At 29.9% G+C, this 23,319-nt stretch overlaps 4 protein-coding genes and 1 long non-coding RNA gene across 5 annotated transcripts in view; 4 read left to right on the forward strand and 1 right to left on the reverse strand.

Moving 5' to 3' along the window:
* Positions 1-2,011, forward strand: part of LOC148233887 (uncharacterized) — a 42,789-nt gene extending 40,778 nt beyond the window's left edge. The window contains exon 3 of the mRNA XM_088188551.1: positions 62-2,011. Within this exon, the coding sequence (XP_088044677.1) occupies positions 62-988 (927 nt within the window). The 3' untranslated portion in view covers positions 989-2,011. The remainder of the gene's footprint in view (positions 1-61) is intronic.
* On the reverse strand, positions 2,000-2,663 carry LOC148233888 (uncharacterized). Its single transcript, XM_088188552.1, has 2 exons — positions 2,615-2,663; positions 2,000-2,543 (listed from the first exon to the last, which is right to left on the reverse strand). The coding sequence occupies exon 2, from the start codon at positions 2,535-2,537 to the stop codon at positions 2,058-2,060; it is 480 nt and encodes a 159-aa protein (XP_088044678.1). The 5' UTR covers positions 2,538-2,543; positions 2,615-2,663; the 3' UTR covers positions 2,000-2,057.
* A 727-nt stretch (positions 2,664-3,390) lies between these two features.
* shrb (charged multivesicular body protein shrub) lies at positions 3,391-11,558 on the forward strand. The gene is made up of 6 exons (XM_088188696.1): positions 3,391-3,982; positions 5,611-5,788; positions 5,859-6,009; positions 6,079-6,178; positions 6,254-6,316; positions 10,409-11,558. Exons 1-5 carry the CDS (start codon positions 3,802-3,804, stop codon positions 6,313-6,315), a joined length of 672 nt encoding a protein of 223 aa, XP_088044822.1. The 5' UTR covers positions 3,391-3,801; the 3' UTR covers position 6,316; positions 10,409-11,558.
* A 4,702-nt stretch (positions 11,559-16,260) lies between these two features.
* On the forward strand, positions 16,261-18,168 carry LOC148233890 (uncharacterized). The gene is made up of 2 exons (XR_015810220.1): positions 16,261-16,771; positions 16,838-18,168. It is a non-coding gene; the product is annotated as an uncharacterized LOC148233890 (long non-coding RNA).
* Positions 18,169-20,178: 2,010 nt separating this feature from the next.
* Positions 20,179-22,593, forward strand: LOC148233891 (uncharacterized). Its single transcript, XM_088188709.1, has 2 exons — positions 20,179-20,330; positions 21,948-22,593. Exons 1-2 carry the CDS (start codon positions 20,313-20,315, stop codon positions 22,248-22,250), a joined length of 321 nt encoding a protein of 106 aa, XP_088044835.1. The 5' UTR covers positions 20,179-20,312; the 3' UTR covers positions 22,251-22,593.
* The last annotated feature ends 726 nt before the right edge of the window (positions 22,594-23,319 follow it).

A 23,319-nucleotide genomic window follows, 5' to 3' on the forward strand; every position in this document is an offset into this window, starting at 1 on the left:
CATTTTAAATTAAATTTTAATACTTCTATTTACTTATTTAATATTAAATATATAATTTCAGTACACTACTAGCACGACAGAAAGACAACCAAGACGACGTGGCGTGTGGCGTAAAGTTAAGAAGATACGTCCAGTTAAGAAAAATAACTTTGAAACGGCAGAATCTCAGTATTACGGCAATTCAAACAACGATCTTCTTAAAATCCAAGATACTGTAAAAGAAACAATCGTATCTAAAAATAATGAATTGAAAAAGGAAGTCAATAAGATCAAAGAAGAACCAGAAAAAGTAGTGATCACTACAGAAAATGTGAAGGATGAAACTACAATAGCACCAACAACTGCTCCTGAAATTGAATCGGTCACTGAAGTGGTTCAAAACCTTGCTGATATGGATCTTGGAACTGGATCTCCTGATATGCTAATGATGAATATGTTCGGTGAAAAGGTTATGTCTCATGAAGAAGCTTCATTAGAGGATCAACAAGAAGTTGTAAATCATCAGAAGAACGATACCGATAGTGCGGAAACTAAAGTAGAAGAAAGTGACGAAATGCTGTTTTCCAATAATGAAGCTGTATCAGAGAAACTAGTTCAAAATTTGGAAGACGATAGCGAAAAAGAAACAGTTGTGATGGAAGAATTAAAAGATGCTTTAGCTATTCCAACCACGACTGAGATTCCAATGGAGAATCCAACGGAATATGCTACTGAAGCAGAAGAAATGACAACCAAACAAGCGGAAGATGAAGAACCTGAACATGTGGATAGTATAGTTGAAAAAGAGCCTTCTCATGAAGATGTTGTTCAAAAAGACATTGTTACAAAAATTGAATCGGTTGAAAACACTACACCTGGTTTAGCATATTGGGATCCGATGAATGTTATCAGTACGTCAAAGTCCACTGAAATATCTCACGAAACAGAAATTTGCTATAGGGGAAGATGTATAAAAACGAAAAAGGAAGATCACAATATCGTATCATAAAAGCTTAGTGAATTTATTGTATTAAAAAAAACATACGTGCCTGATTGAATAGCCTAATATTTTTTTCTTCTCACGTTTTTATATTTACTGTTCCTAGCTTAATGTCGCCAGTCATTCTTATACATTAGTCAGTTTTTTTTAATTAAAAGATCAAATTTTCAATTTTCTATGAAAGTGTAGAAATGACTGATTTGCAAATATATGTATTGTGTGATCTTTTTTCCCAATGCGAGATCAATTTATGATATAATATACAAAATGTATCTATTATATTTTCCATTATGTGTATATTATAGTAATAAATAATGTACAGCTTATTACCAAAAATGGTAGCTTGAAAATGTGTCTTTGCACAATTTTATATAGAAAACTGTACTTATTTTATTAATTAGTTACAATATATTATATTCATAAACTCCACTGCGAAATTTACTTGTCCAAATGTTCAGGTCAGTATCATATATTTATCATATATGATTTCCATGGTATTGTTAATTTATATTTATATCAAATATATTTATTTAGTTATTGTAACTGTTATGAATAAGAAAATTAATATTTATTTTTTCAATATATGCTATCGACGTAACAATGATGTGTTACAAAATTGTAACAGTTAATAAAAATATGTTACGCATATAAAGTTTACTGTTAGACTGAGAAATATTTTTGTAAATATATTTTTAAATGGAGAATTAGTTTCTCTTATTTCTCACTCTGCAATAATAACTAAACAATAAAAATATTGTTCATATTACTAATAATCTTTGTGACGATAAAATAATTTGAAATTACCAAGTTTGAAAACAGTAATTGCATTTTAGTGTTATCAAATATGCACGACCCGTTTTCAAATAGTTTATATAAAAATAACTTACAATTAAGATGTATATTGTAGATACATTTACATGTATGCCTTAAAAATAATTCTAGCTACACTTAAGTTATTTAATACTCCATGTAATTTATTATTGTAATAATGTATTTTTATATGATTTATAATAAAACAAGTTTATAAAGAATTCTTAATTGTTTATATTTTTAATTATCACATTACAAACATACTAAATTATTTACCAATGCTTTGTTTATAGGCGTCGACTAGCAGCTTATTTTTATTTTTTCTTATCTCACTTTCTAAATACTGCTTCCTCTCTTCTCGAGTTTTTTGTCTTATAAAATATTCAGGATTTTGTGGATTGAGAAAGTTTTTCGTGAACGTATAAAACACAATCGTCGAATCGGATTCCATGCATGCTAAATTGACAGTCTTATGTTCGCCTTCGCCGCAGAGGTTGTTTTGTAATTCTTCAATCTGCACCATTGTTATTGTATCCAATGTTGATTGAGGGACAAAGATGTGGGCTTCGGCGTTCTTTGACGCCTTCGCCGTTAAAAATGGAATTTCTAATTCTTTGTTATAGTGCAAATTGACATCGTACATTGCTTTAACGTCGAATAATTCTATAAACACTTGATATGCTAATGATATCTTAAGCGGCGATGTACATCCTAATAATTCTAGATGACTCCGTATTTGTTGCTCCATTTTTATCTGTAAGAGGAATAGAATAAGTATATTTTTTAGAAAGATATTCAAAATGTACACCATCGAAATTGACATACAATTAGAAACGTCAGATGTAAGAAAGACGGTGACAGCGATCTAAGCGTAATAAATTACGGCCATTGCCAAAAAACAATTCGCTAAAATACAAAATAAATTCTTACCTAGATCTGTTAATAATATCTGACTTTTTTTTATTATTAATAAAAAAACATTTGTTAAATAACTATTAATAATATGTATTATCAGAAAACTAAGAAATTAAGTAGGGTTATTAAATAATTAACCCAATTTATTTTTCCTAAAATAATAATAGAAACAATAAAAAATTAAATATCTGCTAATTTTCAACAATAATAATTTAGATATTTAAATAATATAGTAATAATTTTAAATGACTAACCCTTTTAGATTACAACGCACATAACTAGGTTAAAATTGCTATGCGAGTGAATGGTAGACTATCTTTCCATCGAGACTCACTAATAGAATGAGCTGTCCTCCACCACGTCACATTCAGTACTTTGACTTTTATCAGAAACTTCAAATAGATTTTTTTTTATATTTATGTTTATATGAATAAATATATCAGTAGTGGTCATACAGACGACTTCCAACTAAAATAAATGATTGTGGCATATTAATGATTGACCACCAACTTAAGCACCTCCAACCTCCCTCATAAATAACTAAATTGTTTTATTTTATGCATGTCATAAAATAAAATAACTCTCATTTACAAAAATACTTATGTGTAAAGTTTTGACGACGGAATGTGACGAGTGGTAATTAGATACAGATTGACTCGCTGCAGTAGTATTTTTATTGAGATAAAGAAGTTACATGAATATACAAGTGAGTGGACGGTGCGCGGGGCCCGCACCGGCTGCGAGAGCCCGCCGAAGTCAAAGAGAAAAAGCGTACCGGCAAATTTTGGCCATAATTAAAGCTAAATAAATATATATAAATATCTTTTTCTTAAACAAAATGTTTTTATTATTATTTGTTATTCAATAAGAATTTAACTATGTACTTTTTTGGTATATAATATATGAGACACTAAGTGTAATTTTGCAATAAAACTGCGTTTCGCTAGTAAAAATGTGAGTAGTTCCAATTAGACAAGTATTTGTTCTAATCACGTTGCGCAGCGTTGGTAACACTTTCGCCCAACCGCCTAGGTTGGTGAGCGTGTGCGTCGTTTCGCTAGCCGTCGGTGACGCATCGTCCAGTACCAGCCGTCAAGATGAGCTTCCTAACGAAAATGTTCGGTGGCAAAGACAAGGACAAGGCGCCGACGACTAGCGAAGCGATACAGAAGCTGCGCGAGACTGAGGAGATGCTCGTCAAGAAACAGGACTTCCTCGAAAAGAAGATCGACATCGAGATTTCGACTGCCAAGAAGAACGCCACCAAAAATAAACGAGGTAAGGCGTATCCCGTCACTATTTCCCATTATTCGTCTTAAAAACAAACTAACGTGTACTTAGTCGAGAGCGTCTGACCTTCGTGTTTTGTTGCGCGATTCCTCAAAATGGCGCATCTGACGTTTGCTTATCTGTCACTAGCATTTTATCTACGTGAAAGTTTAACGCTAAATTTTATAACAATTATTTTGTAACTAAATTCAATGTCATTGAGAGATTTGAGTGCTTAATTTTTTCTGTTGGTTATACATTTGATGAAATATCTCATAGAAAGTATTAAAATTTGTAGTGATTACACTATATGATATACGGTAATCTTGATGAGTGAATTTTTTATCGTTTTTTATAATCTTTGAACTAACACGCCTTTCATAATAAGTTATTGGCTGTGTATTTTATCATTTTATAAGCTCGAAGCATAGTCAAATTGAAAAAGCTTACAGATTATAAAATTTAAAAGGTAGTTATAATGAAATTATTATGATCGAAATGAATGGATTTGTATATTTAGTCAAATGTAGAGTATGGTATTACGATACTACTTGCATGAAGAATAGAACTAAAAAAATATAATAATGCAAATGATTTGTATAGAAAATAATACAAATAAATTAAAAAGTATAAAATAAATAAACATAACAAAAAATTTCCAAGTGTATACTAATAAATTAACAAATGTGTATAAATTAACTCACTACTCAAAGGGCTAAACAAGTAATAAAAAAATACTTGATAAGAAATAATCTGATGGTTATTATTTTTTATACTAATATAAATTATAGATGCGTTTTGTTTATCTATAAAAAGTACAAGTACTCAAAAATATATGAATGCTATAATATGTGTGATTTTTTACGTAGACTGTTTGTCCCAAAACCGCGAGGACTAATTATATCAGTCATATCTCTAAATCAAAACAATTGCTGTAGAGCACAACACATCAAAAATTTATTTTTCTTTTGCGATGTTTTAGCCCAAGATCTCCATCCATTGCGCAAAGATTTTTACCTCTAAAACACAATGAAACATGCTTTTGGATTAATATTTGCAATATAAGATGTACACTGTTTCTTATACCTCGCATATTGGTTCCGTTGTCGTAGACTTGATTATGAAGATATTCGATGGATAAACCATATTGGCTCAAATAATTCAAAATTACTTATGTCATTTTCGTTCCAATTGTGTTCTCAATATTTATGAATTCTATGAAACTTTCCTTAATTTACACTCTTGAGTTGCAAACTTAGGATTCTTTTTTAATGTGCATATATTGCACAAAAATCAACATTTGTTCCTTATTACTTTCATCCTGCATACAGTCCACAATTATAGAAAAAAACATAACATTTTTCACCGTGTCCTTGGTAGCTTTGATGATCAATGAGATGATTTCTTGCTGGATATTTTTCCCAAATAATGCATTTTGTATGGATTTCTTATTGCCTATTTTACTATTAAAGTTACTATTATTTTTGGTAAATAATTTATCTAAAGATCCTCTAAATGTAAGGCTGAAGTTAAAATAATAGAAATGAATCTCTTGAGTAACTTGTTTTTTTCTTTGTTCTACACTTATGACTTAACATAATTAATCTATTATTAATCCTGAACCCATCAAATTTCAGCTGCAATCCAAGCATTGAAGAGAAAGAAGAGGTACGAGAAACAATTACAGCAAATAGATGGAACCCTTAGTACAATTGAAATGCAACGAGAAGCTCTCGAGTCGGCCAATACGAATACGGCTGTCTTAACCACCATGAAAAATGCAGCAGATGCTCTCAAAGCTGCTCACAAGCATATGTAATTATTTCATTTAATATTTTTTATTATATATCATTATATGTATAACTATTGTTATTATATATTATAGGGACGTCGATCAAGTTCACGATATGATGGACGACATAGCTGAACAGCAAGATGTAGCCAAAGAAATTAGCGACGCCATCAGCAATCCAGTAGCGTTCGGACAGGACGTCGACGAAGAGGAATTAGAAAGGGAATTAGAGGAATTAGAACAAGTAAAATTATTATTCAAGTATTTTTTTAATATAAAAGTATGGTGTGAATCAATTTTAATGTGTTTTCAGGAGGAACTCGATAAAGAGTTACTCGGTGTTGGAGAAACCGATGAATTACCAGAAGTGCCGACTGGAGAATTGGCCCCAGCGGTTAAACCTCGTACCAAGAGTAAGTATTTCTATAATTTATATATTAATATAAAATATATTTATAATAAAAAATATGTGTTTTTTTTATCTATAGAAGCCGAAGAGGTCAAAGATGATGACGAAGATTTAAAAGCACTTAAAATGTGGTCAACATAAGGTTATTACACTTTTATTAAAATAAAATATATGTGAAGAAGCGTGCAAGTCACATAATAATATCAATATTATTTAGTTGTATTTAAAAAGTATCTTTACTTGTATAATAACTTTAGTAACACGACTGTCTTTAGCAATATAAAATAATATTGGTTTATGGTAATTTTCAGTTGAATTGTAGTCAATCATGAGTTAAAAAGATATCAAATTGTGTAGTTTTTATTAAAAAACAAATATATATTGAGTGCAGAATCCCGATTATGGGGTAATTTTTCTGATTCAATCCATTTGGCAATAAAAGTTTACAAATATCTTTTTGTATAATGCATAAATATAAGATTTATATATATATTGTGTGTATTATTGTAAGCATAGAACACATTAGATGCATTCAAATTTCATTAAATAAAATTATGGGTAATTGGATATTTTAATATTTATATAAAAAAACATTCAACTAATTTAAAATGCATAGTTTTTGGAACAACCTTGCCGCTTAGATGGATGCAAGAGTAAATTGCATTAAAATAAAACAATAATTTCAAAACGTTCGCTGAACAGGATTATACGTTGTTAAAATATAAATGAAAGTATTGCAGTTACTTCATACATTCTGTCTCTATTCATTGACCAATTTAGGTTTATTATACGTTTTATTATCAAGGCCTTAACCATCAAGGAAGTAGTATTTTTAATATCAAGTGGGTTGACACAGTAGCTTGTAAATCATGATGTTAACATAAATTCGCGCAAAATTTAAAAAATATGTTTATAACCTGACTTAATATACCCTAGTAAAATATACATATGTTATGCACTAAAAAGTCTTGTCATGACATTAATATTTCAATGCTCTATAAAGACCATGATTGAGATGACATAACCTAGACTTTTACACTAAATTTTATGACACATTTTTATTATTTTACATTATTTCAGCAAACAGACTGTGTTTTATAGTTAAGATTGTTCTGTATAATATCTTCTAAAAGTAACAGTTATTCCAATGATTTCCAAATGATTAAATCATTTATAAGTGAATGATAGTATAAGGAAAAATAATTAAAAAAAAAACAACTATAATATCATTTAACCCTGCGCTTGCTTGTTTTAAATAATTTTGTCAGAATCAGATTAAATTAAAGTGTAGTTTGTGTCCTTTAACCTTATTCTTGACAAACCTTTTGAGACTTCTATCTAAATATCCATGTATTACATAATAAAAATGAAAAAAAATTCTAACATTTTTATTATGTAATACATGGATATTTAGATAGTAGTCTCAAAAGGTTTGTCAAGTAAAGGAATAAAGGAGACAAACTACATGTATATTTAATCAGATTCTGACAAAATTATTTAAAACTTAAAGCATTTCTTTGATTGGTTTCTTTATCTTTCTAATGCTCTTTTTTTTTATCTTGATCTTAACCTTTTTATAAATTATTCTTGATGTTTCATATTTTTTGATTGTTCTGTTTTTTTGCCGAACAATATTGCAAGTGCTGAAACATTTCAGTGGCGGTAGTTACTGGCATTGTTAAAATGTTAACATTACTTTGACCCGTAAAAAATATCCTTCAACCACTTCATTATATTTGCTGATTACATATGACTTGCTATAAAACCCTTCTATTATATATAGCTTGGTACTAGACATTTATAAACATGTAATTGTACTACATGTCAGTCATTTAGTTTTTACTTGTTACGTTTGCCAATGGTCATCCATCCATTTAAGGGTAAAAAATAAAAAAAACTTACAATTTAAGCGAAAAGCTAAGCACGCACGGATATGTCCGACGGACACCAGGACAAACTGAACTCGGACATAAGTATTTTTTACGGGTCCATTTCAAACGGTTGTCCAATGACTCTTTCAAAGAGCAAAAATTTGTCATAAAGTAATAAAACCTCATCACCAAAATCTTATTTTAGACTTTTACCGGCCCGGCTCATAGAACTACTTAGGGGACAAATTTTAACAAAAAATATTGTTAACCATTGGGTGCGAGTGCTCAGATCTGCCTGTCCGTGTCCGATCTGTTCGTTTTGAGCACGGACAGTGGGCAGATGACGAACAGACAAATCTGTGTCTTTTCTCACCACACACAATCGGATTTGTCCACCGGGCACCAGTGACGAGCAGATTTGTCGGATGTGCCTGTGCGTGAATGGCCAACAAATGACAAAAAATATAGGAAAAAAAAAACAAGAAATGAAATGATTCTCTAAAACAATACGTGCTTGTAATTAAATATAGAGTTGCTTGTATCGTAGTCACCGATACACAAGATTAGTGAGCTAGTGCGGTTTCGGGAAATATTTTTATAATATTTTATTTATTATTTGATGGCTAATATTTTTTTTGAGATTAGTATAAAAAAGTGTATCATACATTAATTTTATAGCTTTACTTTTTTTACATATTTTTTTGTTTAAATTTTAAAAGGTTTTGGATTATATGAAAAAAGATAATACGACTTGATTTTTTTCTCTTGAACTATATCAACAAGTCTTATTTCTACATTTTCTACAAATATTATTCTACAAACATGAGGATCGTAAAATGACATATTTTTTTGTTGTGTGATAAAGCTATAAATTATCTAATGAAATTAATTTGATCCACTTTAACTGTTATATCCCACCTATGACAAGTTTAAGATGCTATTAAATTTATTTGTAACAGTTTTTAAATATTTTTTATAAATATATGTTAATTTGGTATTAATTTTGATTTTACATGACCCACAGATTGAAATCATTTACAAAACAATTTGAACAGATGTACCAATACTTCCAAAGTCAAAACTTAAAACTATTTTTTTTAATAATTCTTTCAATTGAAAAAAATGAATTTTTACTTTTAATTTTGTGTTGTGTGAAATAAGCGCTAAAAGAAAAAAACAATCCATTAGTTTACTGTTAACACATTACAGGCAGCTAACGAACTTGTGGGTCATTTATAAGACTATCCTTACCCTCTTAACAGGGCATGACGCCTAAAGGCGTCATATATATATTTCGTGCATAAAGGGCATGACGCAAAAAGTGTTTTTAACAGGAAGGACAAATTTTGTCATTCTTTATATTATATCATCATAAGAGCCAGTGCGTGACCGTTCTGTGGCGAATTTTTTAATTATCCGCTTTGCGTTCTGTTTATTTTATGACGGGAAAATTTAACTTTTAAATATTCATGAAATTTGATTTGACAAATTTAACTATCCATTCAGAATCAACTATTTTCAATCACGTAATAAGAAACTGCCTGGTTAAGAGGTTGAACACTTAATTTGTTTCCTAGTTCTTTAATTTTATTTTCACTTGTAAAACTGTCAAAAAAAATGCAATTTTAGAAATGCGAAATTAACAATTATTGATTTTTTTAACATAACTAAAAAAATATATGAATTTATAGTGACTGCTTTTAAAGTTAATAGTGATTTTACGAAAGAGTTAAAAATCGGCAAAAACATGTTTTAAGCAACCTGTTTAGTTTTAAATATGTTGTATCAATAATTTTTTTTAAGTGATTTAGATTTGAGAGAATTTCATGAGGTTTTGAAAATAATTTAATATACTGGTTATACCTAAAAGATCTCGAAAAATGATCTTTTAGAGAATAATCTCATTCTTCAAGAATATAGTTTTTGCTTCATTTGAGCCGTGGTTTATGTCAAGCTTAATTTTTATCATTTGGAATCTAGTGGACGTGTAATTTGCCCAATAACTACATTTTATAGCAATTATATTTATCATTTCATAACAATAAGGGCCAAAATTTTGTCAGCATACGAAAACACTTTCTATATGTCCTGTTGTTACATAACCTTTCGAACATTGTATTACAAAACTTTTAATTGCTATTCCAAGTGTCACACATACACTCCACAGAATACTAAATAGCATCACAATATGGGTTATAGTATGATTAACTTTCACACAATTGATTCATTCAGTTTTCTTTGGTGTCACGAAACAGTCGATTCGATCGTACTCAAAATGAAGTTATTTTTTAACGTCAGTCTATTAAGTAATATATTTTTGTTTATTTTATCGTTATTTATATGGTGATTGTTATTATTTATAGGTTTTGCTTCTACTCTGCTTAATACAACTGTCCGTATCGCACATCCCACTTAAAGCTCTGGATTTCTTGAACATCGGCAAATACTTAAAGATCGGCAAGATTCTACTAGTCGGCGATTCACGTTACACGAAAGTGATCCAAATACCGTTCGATCCATATCAATCAGACCGTTTAAAAGGATACTTCCAACAAAAATATGGCTACAGAGGAGAGAGATTGGTGCACGCGCTCGGAGCCGGTCATTCAATATCTGATTTGAGGAGATACGGAGCAGTTTAATAATTGCAATACATACTTTATTTTATTTTTGTATATAATGTATTTATTTTTGTGAAATATGTTCACAAGAGTCTCAATCTCGTGACGGAAATGTTCTTAAAGCTTAACTTTCGAATGTTTATTTTTTTGTGTTGTTTTCAAAAAAATACTAGATTTAAAATTGCAATTTAGAGATTACCTTAAACAATCAAATATAAAGCTTTATTTAATTAAGACTTATCAGTTTCAATATTATAAGTTTGTAGAATATAATATTTATATAATTTCTGATATATTCTACAAATTTACAATTATTCCAAAAATATTCGTGGAACCTATTTTTATTATCTTATAACAAGATTGTAACAAATATATTACATATATGCAATCCCTGCTGGCAGGATGGATAAATTTGGCCATTTTTAATATTGTTTAATAATACATGAATATGTATACAAAGTTAACTATAGTAGAGATAATAACACTCAAGATTTTTGGATATTTTATTTATTAATGAAAAACATTTTTAATTTTTATTCTATATACATATAATATTTTAAAAATATAATGGTGAGTGTATTGCTTGTTCATTTAAAAAATATATATATTATGATAATATTGGTGTTTATTATTGTATATGTATTAACTTAATAATATTAAAAATTGTTTCGGTAAATTATTGTTTGGCATTGAGTAGTGAGTAATAGTATTGAGATGCTTGTGTTGAATTTATTCTCAAAGATTGATGGCCTTGAAGATGTTAGTATATTTATATAAAATGAAATGCCTTTATTGTATATGTATTATAAATATATGTATGTATCATAAATGAACAACTGCAGAATATATATTTATCTTTTTTATTGATAATAAATAATATAGCAAAAAAGCATACAATGTGATTTAAATCTTAGTCCTATATTAAACTCATGCTACAGTTATCTTGTCTGTATTTATCTATATTATGTTATTTAAAACTGAATGACTCAAATAATTCAGTGATTGTATTGAAATTATATAAAAGAAATTCAATTAAAAATCACCTTCAAACAATTCATGGTTCGATGAACAGATGACCTTTAAGAATAATCACAAATCGTTGACTGCCTAATATAGGTACACTCGGTCCTCTTTTTATGCGTACTATTTTTATGCGGTTTTTATTTCAAGAAGCATTTTTTTTTAAATAACTATTTTAGACCATTTTGACATGTTAAAAGGGTAAGAACTTCAGAGAATTTTGTCTCCGGATGTATCGTTTTAGCTGAAAAAATTTCTTTAGCACGTGAAATTGGTGGAGAAGGTTTTGAAACATATACCCAAAACGATTTAGATGAATTACTGTCATGAATGATAATGATATCATTGAAGAACAAGAAAACTAAAATTAATCGGAAGAAGATGAAACTTCAGTCACACTCATTGCAAGTGTAATTCGAGAAGTTCTTCAACTTTCCAGTAAATTGGCAAACCATTTCATCGAAAAAGATGATAATTCTGAACGAACATTCAAGTTTCAACGCGAGCTTCAGAATTGCATTTCTGGATATCAGGAATTGTACAAAAGATTAGCAAAGCCATCGCAAAGTTTAATCACTGATTATATTGTCAAAGGGAAAAAATCAACATGCGAAGTTGAGACTAATTTTACTTGTAAAGAATCATTATCTTCAGGACATAGATCTGATATGCTGACTATCTCTTTTAGTGATGAAAGTGATTTCGACCCAGTTCGCAAATTATGCCGAACACTCCCATATAGCGACGATAATTATAAAGAAAAAATGTGAAGAAAGATTAACTTATATAAAAATTTTCTGTATTTTTTTTTGTAAAATTTTTCCGTATAAATTTAGAAGGAATATGTTAAGATTATATTTTTCTCAAATTTAATAAACTTGTCTATGATTGTTAACGTTTTTATAAAATTATGAATAAACATTTCAGAAAGAATATGGTAAGACTAATTATTTTTCTGAAATTTAATAAACCTTTTTTTATGCGATTTTCGGTATATTGTAACTCGTTGATTTAGTTTTGTGCGGTTTTAAAAAATTATGGAACGTATCCTTTATTTTTATACGTGTCTAGTCTTTTTTTGTGCGATTTATTTTTATGCGTTTTCCTGTGGAACGTATCTACCGCATAAAAAGAAAACCAAGTGTATGTAATTATTTTTAAAATATTTTTATATCTTCGTGTTTATTATATTATATTAAATTTTATACATTAAAAATATTTAAGTACTGAATATAATCATTGACTTCTTACGAATAATATTGATAGCATTAGAAAATCTTATATATAATTGTTCTTAATAATAATACTGCTGGTTGAATTCTAGTCAAATTTTTGTGGATGTTTATTAATGCTATTAGATACATTTTGTATATTTTTTCCATTTTACTACGTCAATGACTTTCAATCTCATTCGAATGATTAGATACATTCTGTTATTTAACTGATAACCGCTTTCATGTCACTCGCTATTCATGTTTTATCTGGCCTGCTAGAATTCGAGTAATCAATGGCATTTTAAAAACGCCGATACTAGTATTTTAAATAATACGGAAACTATGAATGTGACCTTTAATATCAAAACATATTGTGCATTCGCTAGTTTTTCAAACTGAATGTTAAGTATTACTTTGTTCTTGTTAATTATATGAATCACGGTGCTTGCAACACTGCTCTTTATTTTTTATAGTAAAGGAATGTAAAGTTCAGTATGGAGATGCATGTTACTTCAGCAAGGGTACAAATGGACTATTAAGTTCCTAAACGGTGTGAGAACTGTAACAGACTCATCTCGCTCAAATTAGGCGCAACAACTCTCTACAGAAAATATTATGCTAATTCTCTTGGAACGAACAATGGCGATTTTAGAGTACTACATAACTGGGGGTGACACTACTATCAGTAGATAAACAAAGATCTTAAGAAATATCTTGAACTTGAAATTTAAAATATCTCGCTCCCTAGTGAATCATACATCCTTGGACCACTCGGAGACGTTAATTGCGCCGGAAGGGAAATTTTAATGTCATATCGCTACTCTGCAAAGTTGCTCAAATAAGGTTGTTTTTATGCATGTGTGTAAGAACATCGATAGTGTAATATGTTGTATCTTTTACAGTATAATTACTTACAGGGTGGTCACATAAAAACAATTTAAAAAAAGATTACTGCTTTTTAAACTATCTATTAACTTGTATTAAATTTATACTATGCTTATTTACTATCTGATATTTTTAATGGGTACGATACTAATATAGAGGTTATAATACTCAATGCCAAAAAATTAATATAACTAATGTTTCTACAATAGATCTAAAATAATTCTGACTCGATAATTTGTACACTTATTATATTAGTTATTGTATATATTAATATACATACATATGTAAATCAGGTGTCAGTATCTGGCGGCGTTGTCGAATGCAGAAGAATGGAATGATTGGAGCAGACTGTTGAGTTCAAAGTATAGCAGTCGTAGAAGTTAAGTCATTGAAGAGCTGATGTATCGAAGTGGGTAAGTAGCAAATATTTTATACTTTCTCTCAAAAAAGCTTAGACAAATGTATTTAGACTACTTAGGCCATGTGGTCAAAATCCTCATCTCTATAGACGCCCCTCTAATGAAGAATGAGAATTACCCCCGGGTGGTCTTTCATAAACAATATTTACTGTTTCATCGTGTATAATGTATTGCTTAGTGGTAACAAAGCAGTTCGCGACTTTTGGGCCACCTTCAATAAGGTAGAAAATAATATGTTACCAGAGTATCTTAATAAGAAAAAAAGACGTACATAAATTTAATAATAGAAATTGTGAAAATTTAAGGATATATGGGTATAAGAAAACGTGTACGGCCAGGGGACAATTGTACGGAGGTGTGAATTTTTATAATAATATTCTTAGGACAATCTGCAGAAATAAAAATGTATCGTGTGGAAGCAATGGAATAAAGAAACACCTTCTTGCATTAAGAAATAAATTATAGGTTTTTATAATCTGTTTGTGTTTATTATATGTTGTATATACATATATGTTTTGATTAAATTTCTTTAGTCTATAAACAATTAGCTATATTATCTAAATAAATTATAACGTAGAAATATCAACATTTACATACTATTATTATTTTTTTATATGCAATGTATTAATGTTACAGTGAATGTGTATTTTTCGGTTATTATAAGTTATATTTTCAATAGTGAGGTTCAAATACATTTTCACCAGCAGATGTATATTTATATTAGGGTAAATTGCGAAACGTACATTTACTGTTCAAACTCAAACCTAACCTTACACGAATTAACCAAATCCAACTTAACCTAATGAAAATTCTAAACCTAATTATAGTTTAGAGCTTTAAAATATAAAATTGGCTAACTCAGCTTTCGGGGCAAAATAAGCGGAAGAAGAACTACAGACAGACGTCGCATCTCGCATATTGCTCCATAGTTTATCTGCATTTTAATATTACATTATGTTTTATATATATGATAGCTATTATTGCTACAGACTTATGACATGAGAATATTGCTCAAAGTGTATCCAAACCGAATTTTGGTCAATAGGAGGGCGTAAAAACAATTATCACTTTTCAGAAGTCAAAAATTCACGTCAAAAGCAATAAAATCGTGTCGGCACCGTTGCAGTGGGAACGCATAGTAACGAGCGTTCCCACTACGAGGGTGCCGGCACGATTTTATTGCTTTTGACGTGAATTTTTGACTTCTGCAAAGGGATACTTGTTTTTTTCGCTCTTCTATTGGCCAAAATTCGGTTTAGATGTGCTTCATTCGATTCTCACTTATTGTAAGTCGTATTATTGTTATAAAAAGTATTAATATGAACGCTTGATAACCGAGCGTTTCCATAGCGACGGCGCGATTTTATTGCTTTTGACGTGAATGGTAAACATGAACATCATTTGGGGGCATATGCCTCCCCCTTCAACTTGATTATAAAAATGCATATCATTTAATTAAATATAAATTTTAATGAAATCGAAATATTAAAAGACGACCAATGATTGGTCAACTTTTGCCACTCCCCCTCTGAATTACGACCCTTTGTTTTTTATAGCAAAAATAATTACGATAGATAGTGTAAATCGTTATTGATAAATTATGTATTAATTATTTCTTAAACTGTTATGCAACGTATGAAAAAGTATTTGAGCTCCTCTAAGGACTGACACCTGTGCCTATGCACTTGTTGCACCTGCCTTATTAATTGCCCTGATTAAAGCGTTTCATTTACAAATAATTTTCTATACATATTACAAAAGTTGTCATTCTATTGCATATTTAATTTTAATTATGCAACATTTGCCAAGTTTGACACTGCTTATTTAATATGTTTTATTTATGTAAAAAATACAAGCCATAATCAACAAATCTACTTACCTCCAAATCTTGTGTAACTAAATTGCCGTAGGCCAATATTCATGTCAAGGTCTTGTACCGAATTAAAGAAAAAACTTTCACAGTCAAAGTCGACTATGTGCGAATGGAGATTTCTAATAAAATCAATGATTTTAAAAAAAAATTATGGCTTGGAATTGATGTTTTTCCATGTTGTAGGTAGAGCTCTAGACACGTAACTTGTCCTATTGCAATAGTGTGAGTAAATATGTATACTAATCTGCACTGATTGGACCCTGTAAAATAATTTTTGACGTAAAGACTTTTTAGTGGACGGCGATAACATAGGGATGGTTTAGGATCAAGCGGTAGCGGCGAAATACTTTCCCTATCGCTCGCTCGCGTGTTAAGTGACTAGAGTGAGTGAGAGATAGGGCATTCGGACCGTATCCCCTTATCGCTCACACACTCTCGTCCCTTAACACGCGAGCGAGCGAAAGGGAATATATTTCACCACACGCGCCTGTTGGTGCTAGGTAGAATGGGTGTGAGTCAGTAGGCCATTGGCACAGAGCGAAGCTGTCGTCTGTTGAGTACACGGTGTTTATCAAGTATTGAGATGTCGGAATACAGTAAATTAGGACAAGGAAGAGCATTATCGGGACAAACTAAAGAAATGGTTTTAAACGTATATACATATTTTAAAAATATGGACGATACTAGCAAATCGGTAATTATTGATAACATAATAATATAGACAAAATATTTATATATTAAATAATGTGTGTATTTTTAGGTAGTAGAGCCCGTTATGAAACAGGTTGCCGAGGCGACAAAGTTATCTATCAAACGGGTACAAAAAATCATTCGGGATTTTAAAAATAACGGAATAGGGATGGCCATAACTTCTCCGAAGAAAACAAGGGTTTGCAGTAAAAAAATTGTAGTAGATGATTTTGACAAATCAGTGATTAGAAGATGTTTACACAATTTCCACTTAACACATAAACAATTGCCAACCGTAAACAAAATTTACCCAGTTGTTAAGGAATCGATATCATTTATAGGATCGGAAAAGACATTGGGTAGAATAATTGTCAATGATCTAGGATTTAAATGGGCAAAAACGCGTGACAATTACCCATATTTAAAAGAAAAAAGCGATGTTGTATACAAAAGGATTGTATTTTTAAAAAATATTGCACGATACAGACAAGAAGGAAAAGTTATTGTATACACTGACGAAACATATATTCACACCACACACGTTTCATCCATGGCTTGGAGCGATTCATCGGACAGCGGTATTCGAAAGCCCGTATCAAAAGGTTCTCGTTTTATTATTGTACACGCTGGCAGTGAGGCAGGATTTATACCGAACGCATGTTTGATATATAAATCGCATCAAAAGACGGGAGACTACCATGACGACATGAACTTTAAAAATTATAAAAAATGGTTAACCGAGATGCTAATTCCAAATCTAGAGCCCAGATCGGTGGTGATAATTGATAATGCGCCTTATCACAATAAGCAACTAAACCCGTCTCCAACCTCAAACACAAAAAAGGCTGAAATGATAGAGTGGCTTTCGAGAAAAGGCATACCCTTTTCACAAAATATGTTGAAGGTCGAACTGTATAAATTGGTATGTATTCATAAGTCCAAATTTAAAGAATTTGAAATAGATGCTATTTTTCGTGAATTTGGTCACGATGTATTAAGGCTGCCACCATATCACCCCGATCTCAACCCCATAGAAAAAATTTGGTCTTCTATTAAAGGCTATGTGGGCTCTAGAAATGTCGAGATGACAATAGATTCGGTCAAAAAACTAGTGGAAGAAAAAATAAATATTATAACTGCCAACGAATGGAGTAATGTCTGCCGAAATGCAATAAAAATTGAAAAAAAATATGAAATAAACGATATTGCCATGGATGATATTATGAATAATATGAATTTAGTGTTTAGTGTAAACGAAGATTCAGACTCTAGTTCAGAAGATTCCTTTGATGAATAGATTAATTTGTCTGCAATTTTTATATTAATTATATATGTATGTATTTTTTATAATTTGTGTTGTTGTGATTTATATTTAAATAAAATATTTTTAAGTTAATACTCTACCTTGGCTTTTAAATAATTCTTACACTAAGATATATAATAAACCAAAATTCTGGAAACTGCTTTATCTTTGTTTCATCTTCATGCGATCACTTTAGTGAACTGATAAGGTATTTTTATGTGACAAAAAGGTAAAATTAGTACGCACTCGAGGTTGTCATTCACGTATTTAATACATTTTAAAATCGTCATAATTTCTAAAGTATTTAATTTAATTTAATCAAATTTTAAATTCTAAATTCACCATATACATACCAAGTTTACAAATTCTAAAGATCCATGGAAAAACCATTGATATTACTTTAGTAAAACTATCACAATGCGACAAGTAAGACAAAAATAATCCCTTCCGCCAGCTCCATGTCAATAAACCATCCCTATCCAGGTATAAAAAAGGTTTGAACATAATTGCAACAAAAAACAGTCCATTGAAAATCTGACATAAATACGATCTGCTTCATTTATTATTTAAAAATAAATGCTACACAAAAATAATATTAGAAAATTAATTAATAACAAAATGTAAAACATTCATCAAACACCCTGTGACTCACACACACGCAATCGGACAAGTTCTGAGTCTAGAGCTATACTCGTGCAATGTTTCATGTACAATCGGCGATGCATCATTTCCCTTGTGATAAAATGCGTAGAAAGTGAAATTTCGCCGATGTTCATCGCTAGAGTGACCAACTTTTGAAACAGATGACGTGCAGAGAGTGACACGCTACATTACGTTCTCAACAAGTTTATCAGGCTGCGTAGCGAAATTAATATGTAATAACATTTTATTTACATCGTTATGAGAATCCGAATAATTACTTTATTATAAACTAAATATTATTTCAATGTATATGTGTTACAAAAGTAAGTTTTTTAGTGTTGTTGTCTCAATTCCGAAACAACACTTTCTAAAGAATTTTTTTTATAACTATTACAAACATGGATAAAAAACGATAGTTGCAACCTTATTGCTGGTACCTACAATTTTTTTAACATGTGATTTCAAGCTTCAATTAATAGATTATTTTTTTAAACCATCATTTTATTATATTTTCTTTTCAATAACTGCTTTCTGAAGTTTGCAAATTGTTAAAAAACAAACAATGCGTCTCAGAAATTTTTCTGAAAGTTGACAGAGCTAACATAATGTAAGGAATATGTCATAAAAATCACTATTTTATTTAAAGGGCGGTTTATTTGACAACGCAACAATTATAATGACCAAATAAATACATGTAATTTATGACATAATCTAATTGATATTCTAAGGTGAGTTGTCGAATCGATTTTCAGATAGTTATTGTGAGGTATTGATTTCAAAGCCCTTGCTTACAAAACACATCGTCGAACTGTTTTCAAAACACATCATCAATAAGTCATTAAAGCTTAGTTTCGATTTCCATTTTTTTTATATATGATCATAATTGTTTTGTATCAAAATAAACGGCCATCTTTTTGGGAACGTATCTCTGTTGTATAGCAAACGACATACAACGGGATGAAGTTGAGGTTTTACTCATTACAAGATCTTGTTTATATCGTTAAAAAAAGGCTGAAACTATTTCTGACAGTATAACTTGAAAGCAATAAAATGATTGAATCAATAGTTTAAGGTCTAATGTTCTAAAAATTGAACATCGATCTACAGTGCTTCTATTTATATGAAAAAAATTGTCCATTTCTTTAAGCAGTTCTTAGCAGCAAGTACAATTGGTTGAAATCAAATATTAGTATCAATTTATTTATTTGATTCTCTCCCAGTTTGAAATATAATCATAAATGTATTGTTTATCCTAGTTTTGGGGGAAAGCTTAGAAATCTTTTTTTTAAATAAAGATTATATATAGTAAGTCTAGTTACAATGATATGTCATAATATTTATAAGTTTTCTATATTTTTGCATCATTGTTTATACATCTTGGTCACCGTCACATTTTGCGTAACGTATCTGCCGATCATTTTGAAATAGCAATGAGTTGTGCAGTCACATTTGCACGTAGATAATTGTGATGTAAGTGCAGTAAGCCAGAGCTACGACACGGTTGGCACGCGAACGCCAGTCGTCCCGCAGACACCATTGCGATTACAACAACCATTGCCATTCCTGGGAACCGGATTTTGAACGAGGCGAATTCGCCAAAATGAGACGAAACTCGATTGTGAGTTAACCACGAGACATGTTTCGCAAACGAACAATTTGTAAATTAGATAAGTGATTATACATAGAGAATAAAAATTGTGGATCCGTGCTGAAAGTTATGAATTCACCCATTTTTGTGTGAAGTTATACAAACTAATTATTTAATCAGTGTTGCTTAAAATTAAAAAGTTTGCATATATGAATAAGTGTGACAATTCGGATTATGGGTGAGAAGTTCTTTATAATTATTACAATGTAATCAGAAAAACGTGAGAAACTTAATGAAGGGACCTGTTATAAAATAGTTATTGTTAATTTTCAGTCAATTGAACATGAGTCGTAGTTGAAAATGATGTAAAAAATAATTTAGCACTACTTTAATTATTTTGTATGTGTTAATAGAAATATCTTTTTGAAATATCGAGCGTTTCGGTTAGTTAAATTTTTCATTTCAAATCCTGAAAACATATTAATCTTAACTGTAACTGATATAGTTATGTTTCAACAGACAATTAATTTTAGGGTTTAGGACTCTTGAAATCCGAATGACACAACCTCGTTTTTCCGATGACCAAAATCCTGAATGTTATAATAGTATAACCACGTATATTGTTTGCATATCGTTACTAAAATTTATAATAAAAAAATACGATTTCTTGGCAAAATCTTCCTATATATTTATACCCCATTTTCTAATATATAAATATGTCATTAGTAGCATATATATTGCAAGAATTATATGTAATGTATTAGTAATTTAATCTCGGCTTATTAATATATAAGTATTTAATATGAATAGTCGATTTCATCTGATTATTTCTTTGTTAAAATAAGAATGACTTGCACGAAGTAAATAGTCAAAATCTACACTCTATTTTTTCATAAGAATCAGTACACTAAAACAAATACGAAGCAAATATTTTTTTTAATAAATATTACAATATGGATTATATTAAAAATACACATAGAGCTAGGCAACATCATAATAAATAAAACAGTAGTAAAATGGATGATAAGATAATAATCTCGACAACGTATATCGTTGACAAAAAAAAAACAGTAATACACTGTGTACTTACATATACCGGTACTGCCCCTCAGGGTGACCGATTATGAGCATGATGTTTGTGTGCACTGGCGGTTGAAAATAAATAAATAAATAATTGTAAAATATTTTTAAAACATGATATTTTTAAATTAAAATCATATTAACATCGGTTACATACACAGACATTTTGTTTTAAATATGTTGCCGTATTCTTAAATATAGATATATGTGTATATTGATTATTTATAATCAAAATTATTGCTATTTAAAATTTTTGCTGTGCGCAATAATCATCGAACAATTTTTTGCAATAGATTGAGAATAAAGTGATTACATTTTATAGTTTCACATAATGGAAGTAATCTGCACGTGATCCTACCATCAAAGAAACAGATTTAACAAAAAATACTTATGCAAAGTAACAAATATACTATTTTTCTTACATTATGCAAACTTATAAAACCGCAAAAAGCTTAGCCGGAAAAATAGTGACGCAAATGCGAATATACTACAAATAATATTACATTTTACCTATTATAATTCTTCTACAAGGTCGCGTATCCTTAGATTTTTATTGTTTCATTTCAGATTTTGGTGCTCTTGATTGTTTACAATTTGAACCTCGTTAATTGTCAATTAGAATTTATTCGAGGATTTGTACAAACAAATATAGCGGGCTTACCTGTGCTTCACGAGAAAACTAGTTGGCCTTTTGATCCGGAGATAGGAATGAAACGAAGAAAACAATGGGAAGAACTCAATGGTATCAAGGGTGAAAAATTGATAGAAAGACTGGGGTTGGGAATGGATGGGAAAGAAGACGAGCGATTGGCGAAACAGCGACAGAGAGATCGTGGACATTTGGGGGGATTAAATTATTTTCAACCTTAGTGTCATAAAGTAAAAATATAAATGTAAATGTATTCGTTGTTGCTCAAATAAAATACATTGAAGGTTAAATTTGGGTTTTCCAAAACAAAATCGGAAACAGGTTCTTAAGCGAATCGCGAGTCATTAGTGCATAACGTTTAATTCGCTTGTCAACGTTGATGAAATATATTTTTTTTAATAATTAATAATTTCATAATGTATAAAAAGTGTAAATTATGATTGCATCGGTATTCAAAGTTAATAATTACTTGATGTATATTTAAAGTTTTTATATTGCTTTTTAAAAACATGCAAGGATTTTATATATGTGAAAATAATACAATAAATATACTATGTATACAAACATTTTTTTACTTTGACTATATATTCTAGTAACATAATTTAATAATCCATTTGTTATCTAAATGAACTTCTGCTTAGGCTAAAAACTTATTCATGTTAAAAAGAAATTGTGTAAGTAAAAATTAATTCTTAAACTAAATCTTTAACTTTACATATACAAATAATTGGCTAACATTATGAAAACAAAAACGCTTTTATCTCTCCATCAGCGATCTCGCTCATTGATCGGAAGCCAGACTCGCAAGGGATAATAAATTTATAATAGTCTCACTCTTATATTGATAAAGCTGTAACCTGTACGATTTATCAGCGGTTTTGAGTAATGAATGCTGATGAGAAAAAGGGTCACCTTAGATATTTTTGTTCATTTAAAAATTTCTGAGGTGACTATTTTTAGCAAACATTATCATCCTGCATTTAACCTAGCACATAATTTTTAATATCATTTTAAAAACACGAATTAGTTGGTGGGCGCCCCCCTTCGGAGTAGTTGGTGGCCCCTTCGGGGCTAGCGCCCCGGGCGATGGCCCTGATTACAAGTAACGCAAGATTACCTAGAAATAAAAATCATCACATTTTTTAAAAATTACGGCCAAACCATAAACATTAATACTTTTATTTAATTATTTTACACCGTTGTCACGTTGAAATAACATAATTGTATTTTTTATACACGTGATTAAGATATAATATGATATTGTTGCACTCAAAACAAAGATCATTAATA

Source organism: Plectrocnemia conspersa, unplaced genomic scaffold, assembly GCF_051122295.1.
Source record: "Plectrocnemia conspersa isolate PC_06_02 unplaced genomic scaffold, ASM5112229v1 ptg000007l, whole genome shotgun sequence".
Taxonomy (NCBI): Eukaryota; Metazoa; Arthropoda; class Insecta; order Trichoptera; family Polycentropodidae; genus Plectrocnemia; species Plectrocnemia conspersa.

Coding starts and splice junctions, on each gene's coding strand:
- LOC148233888 (XM_088188552.1), bottom strand. CDS start 2,537: ATGGAGCAACAAATACGGAGTCATCTAGAATTATTAGGATGTACATCG.
- shrb (XM_088188696.1), top strand. CDS start 3,802: ATGAGCTTCCTAACGAAAATGTTCGGTGGCAAAGACAAGGACAAGGCG. Junction 5,789..5,858: donor AAAGCTGCTCACAAGCATAT/GTAATTATTTCA, acceptor TATATATTATAG/GGACGTCGATCAAGTTCACG. Junction 6,179..6,253: donor GGTTAAACCTCGTACCAAGA/GTAAGTATTTCT, acceptor TTTTATCTATAG/AAGCCGAAGAGGTCAAAGAT.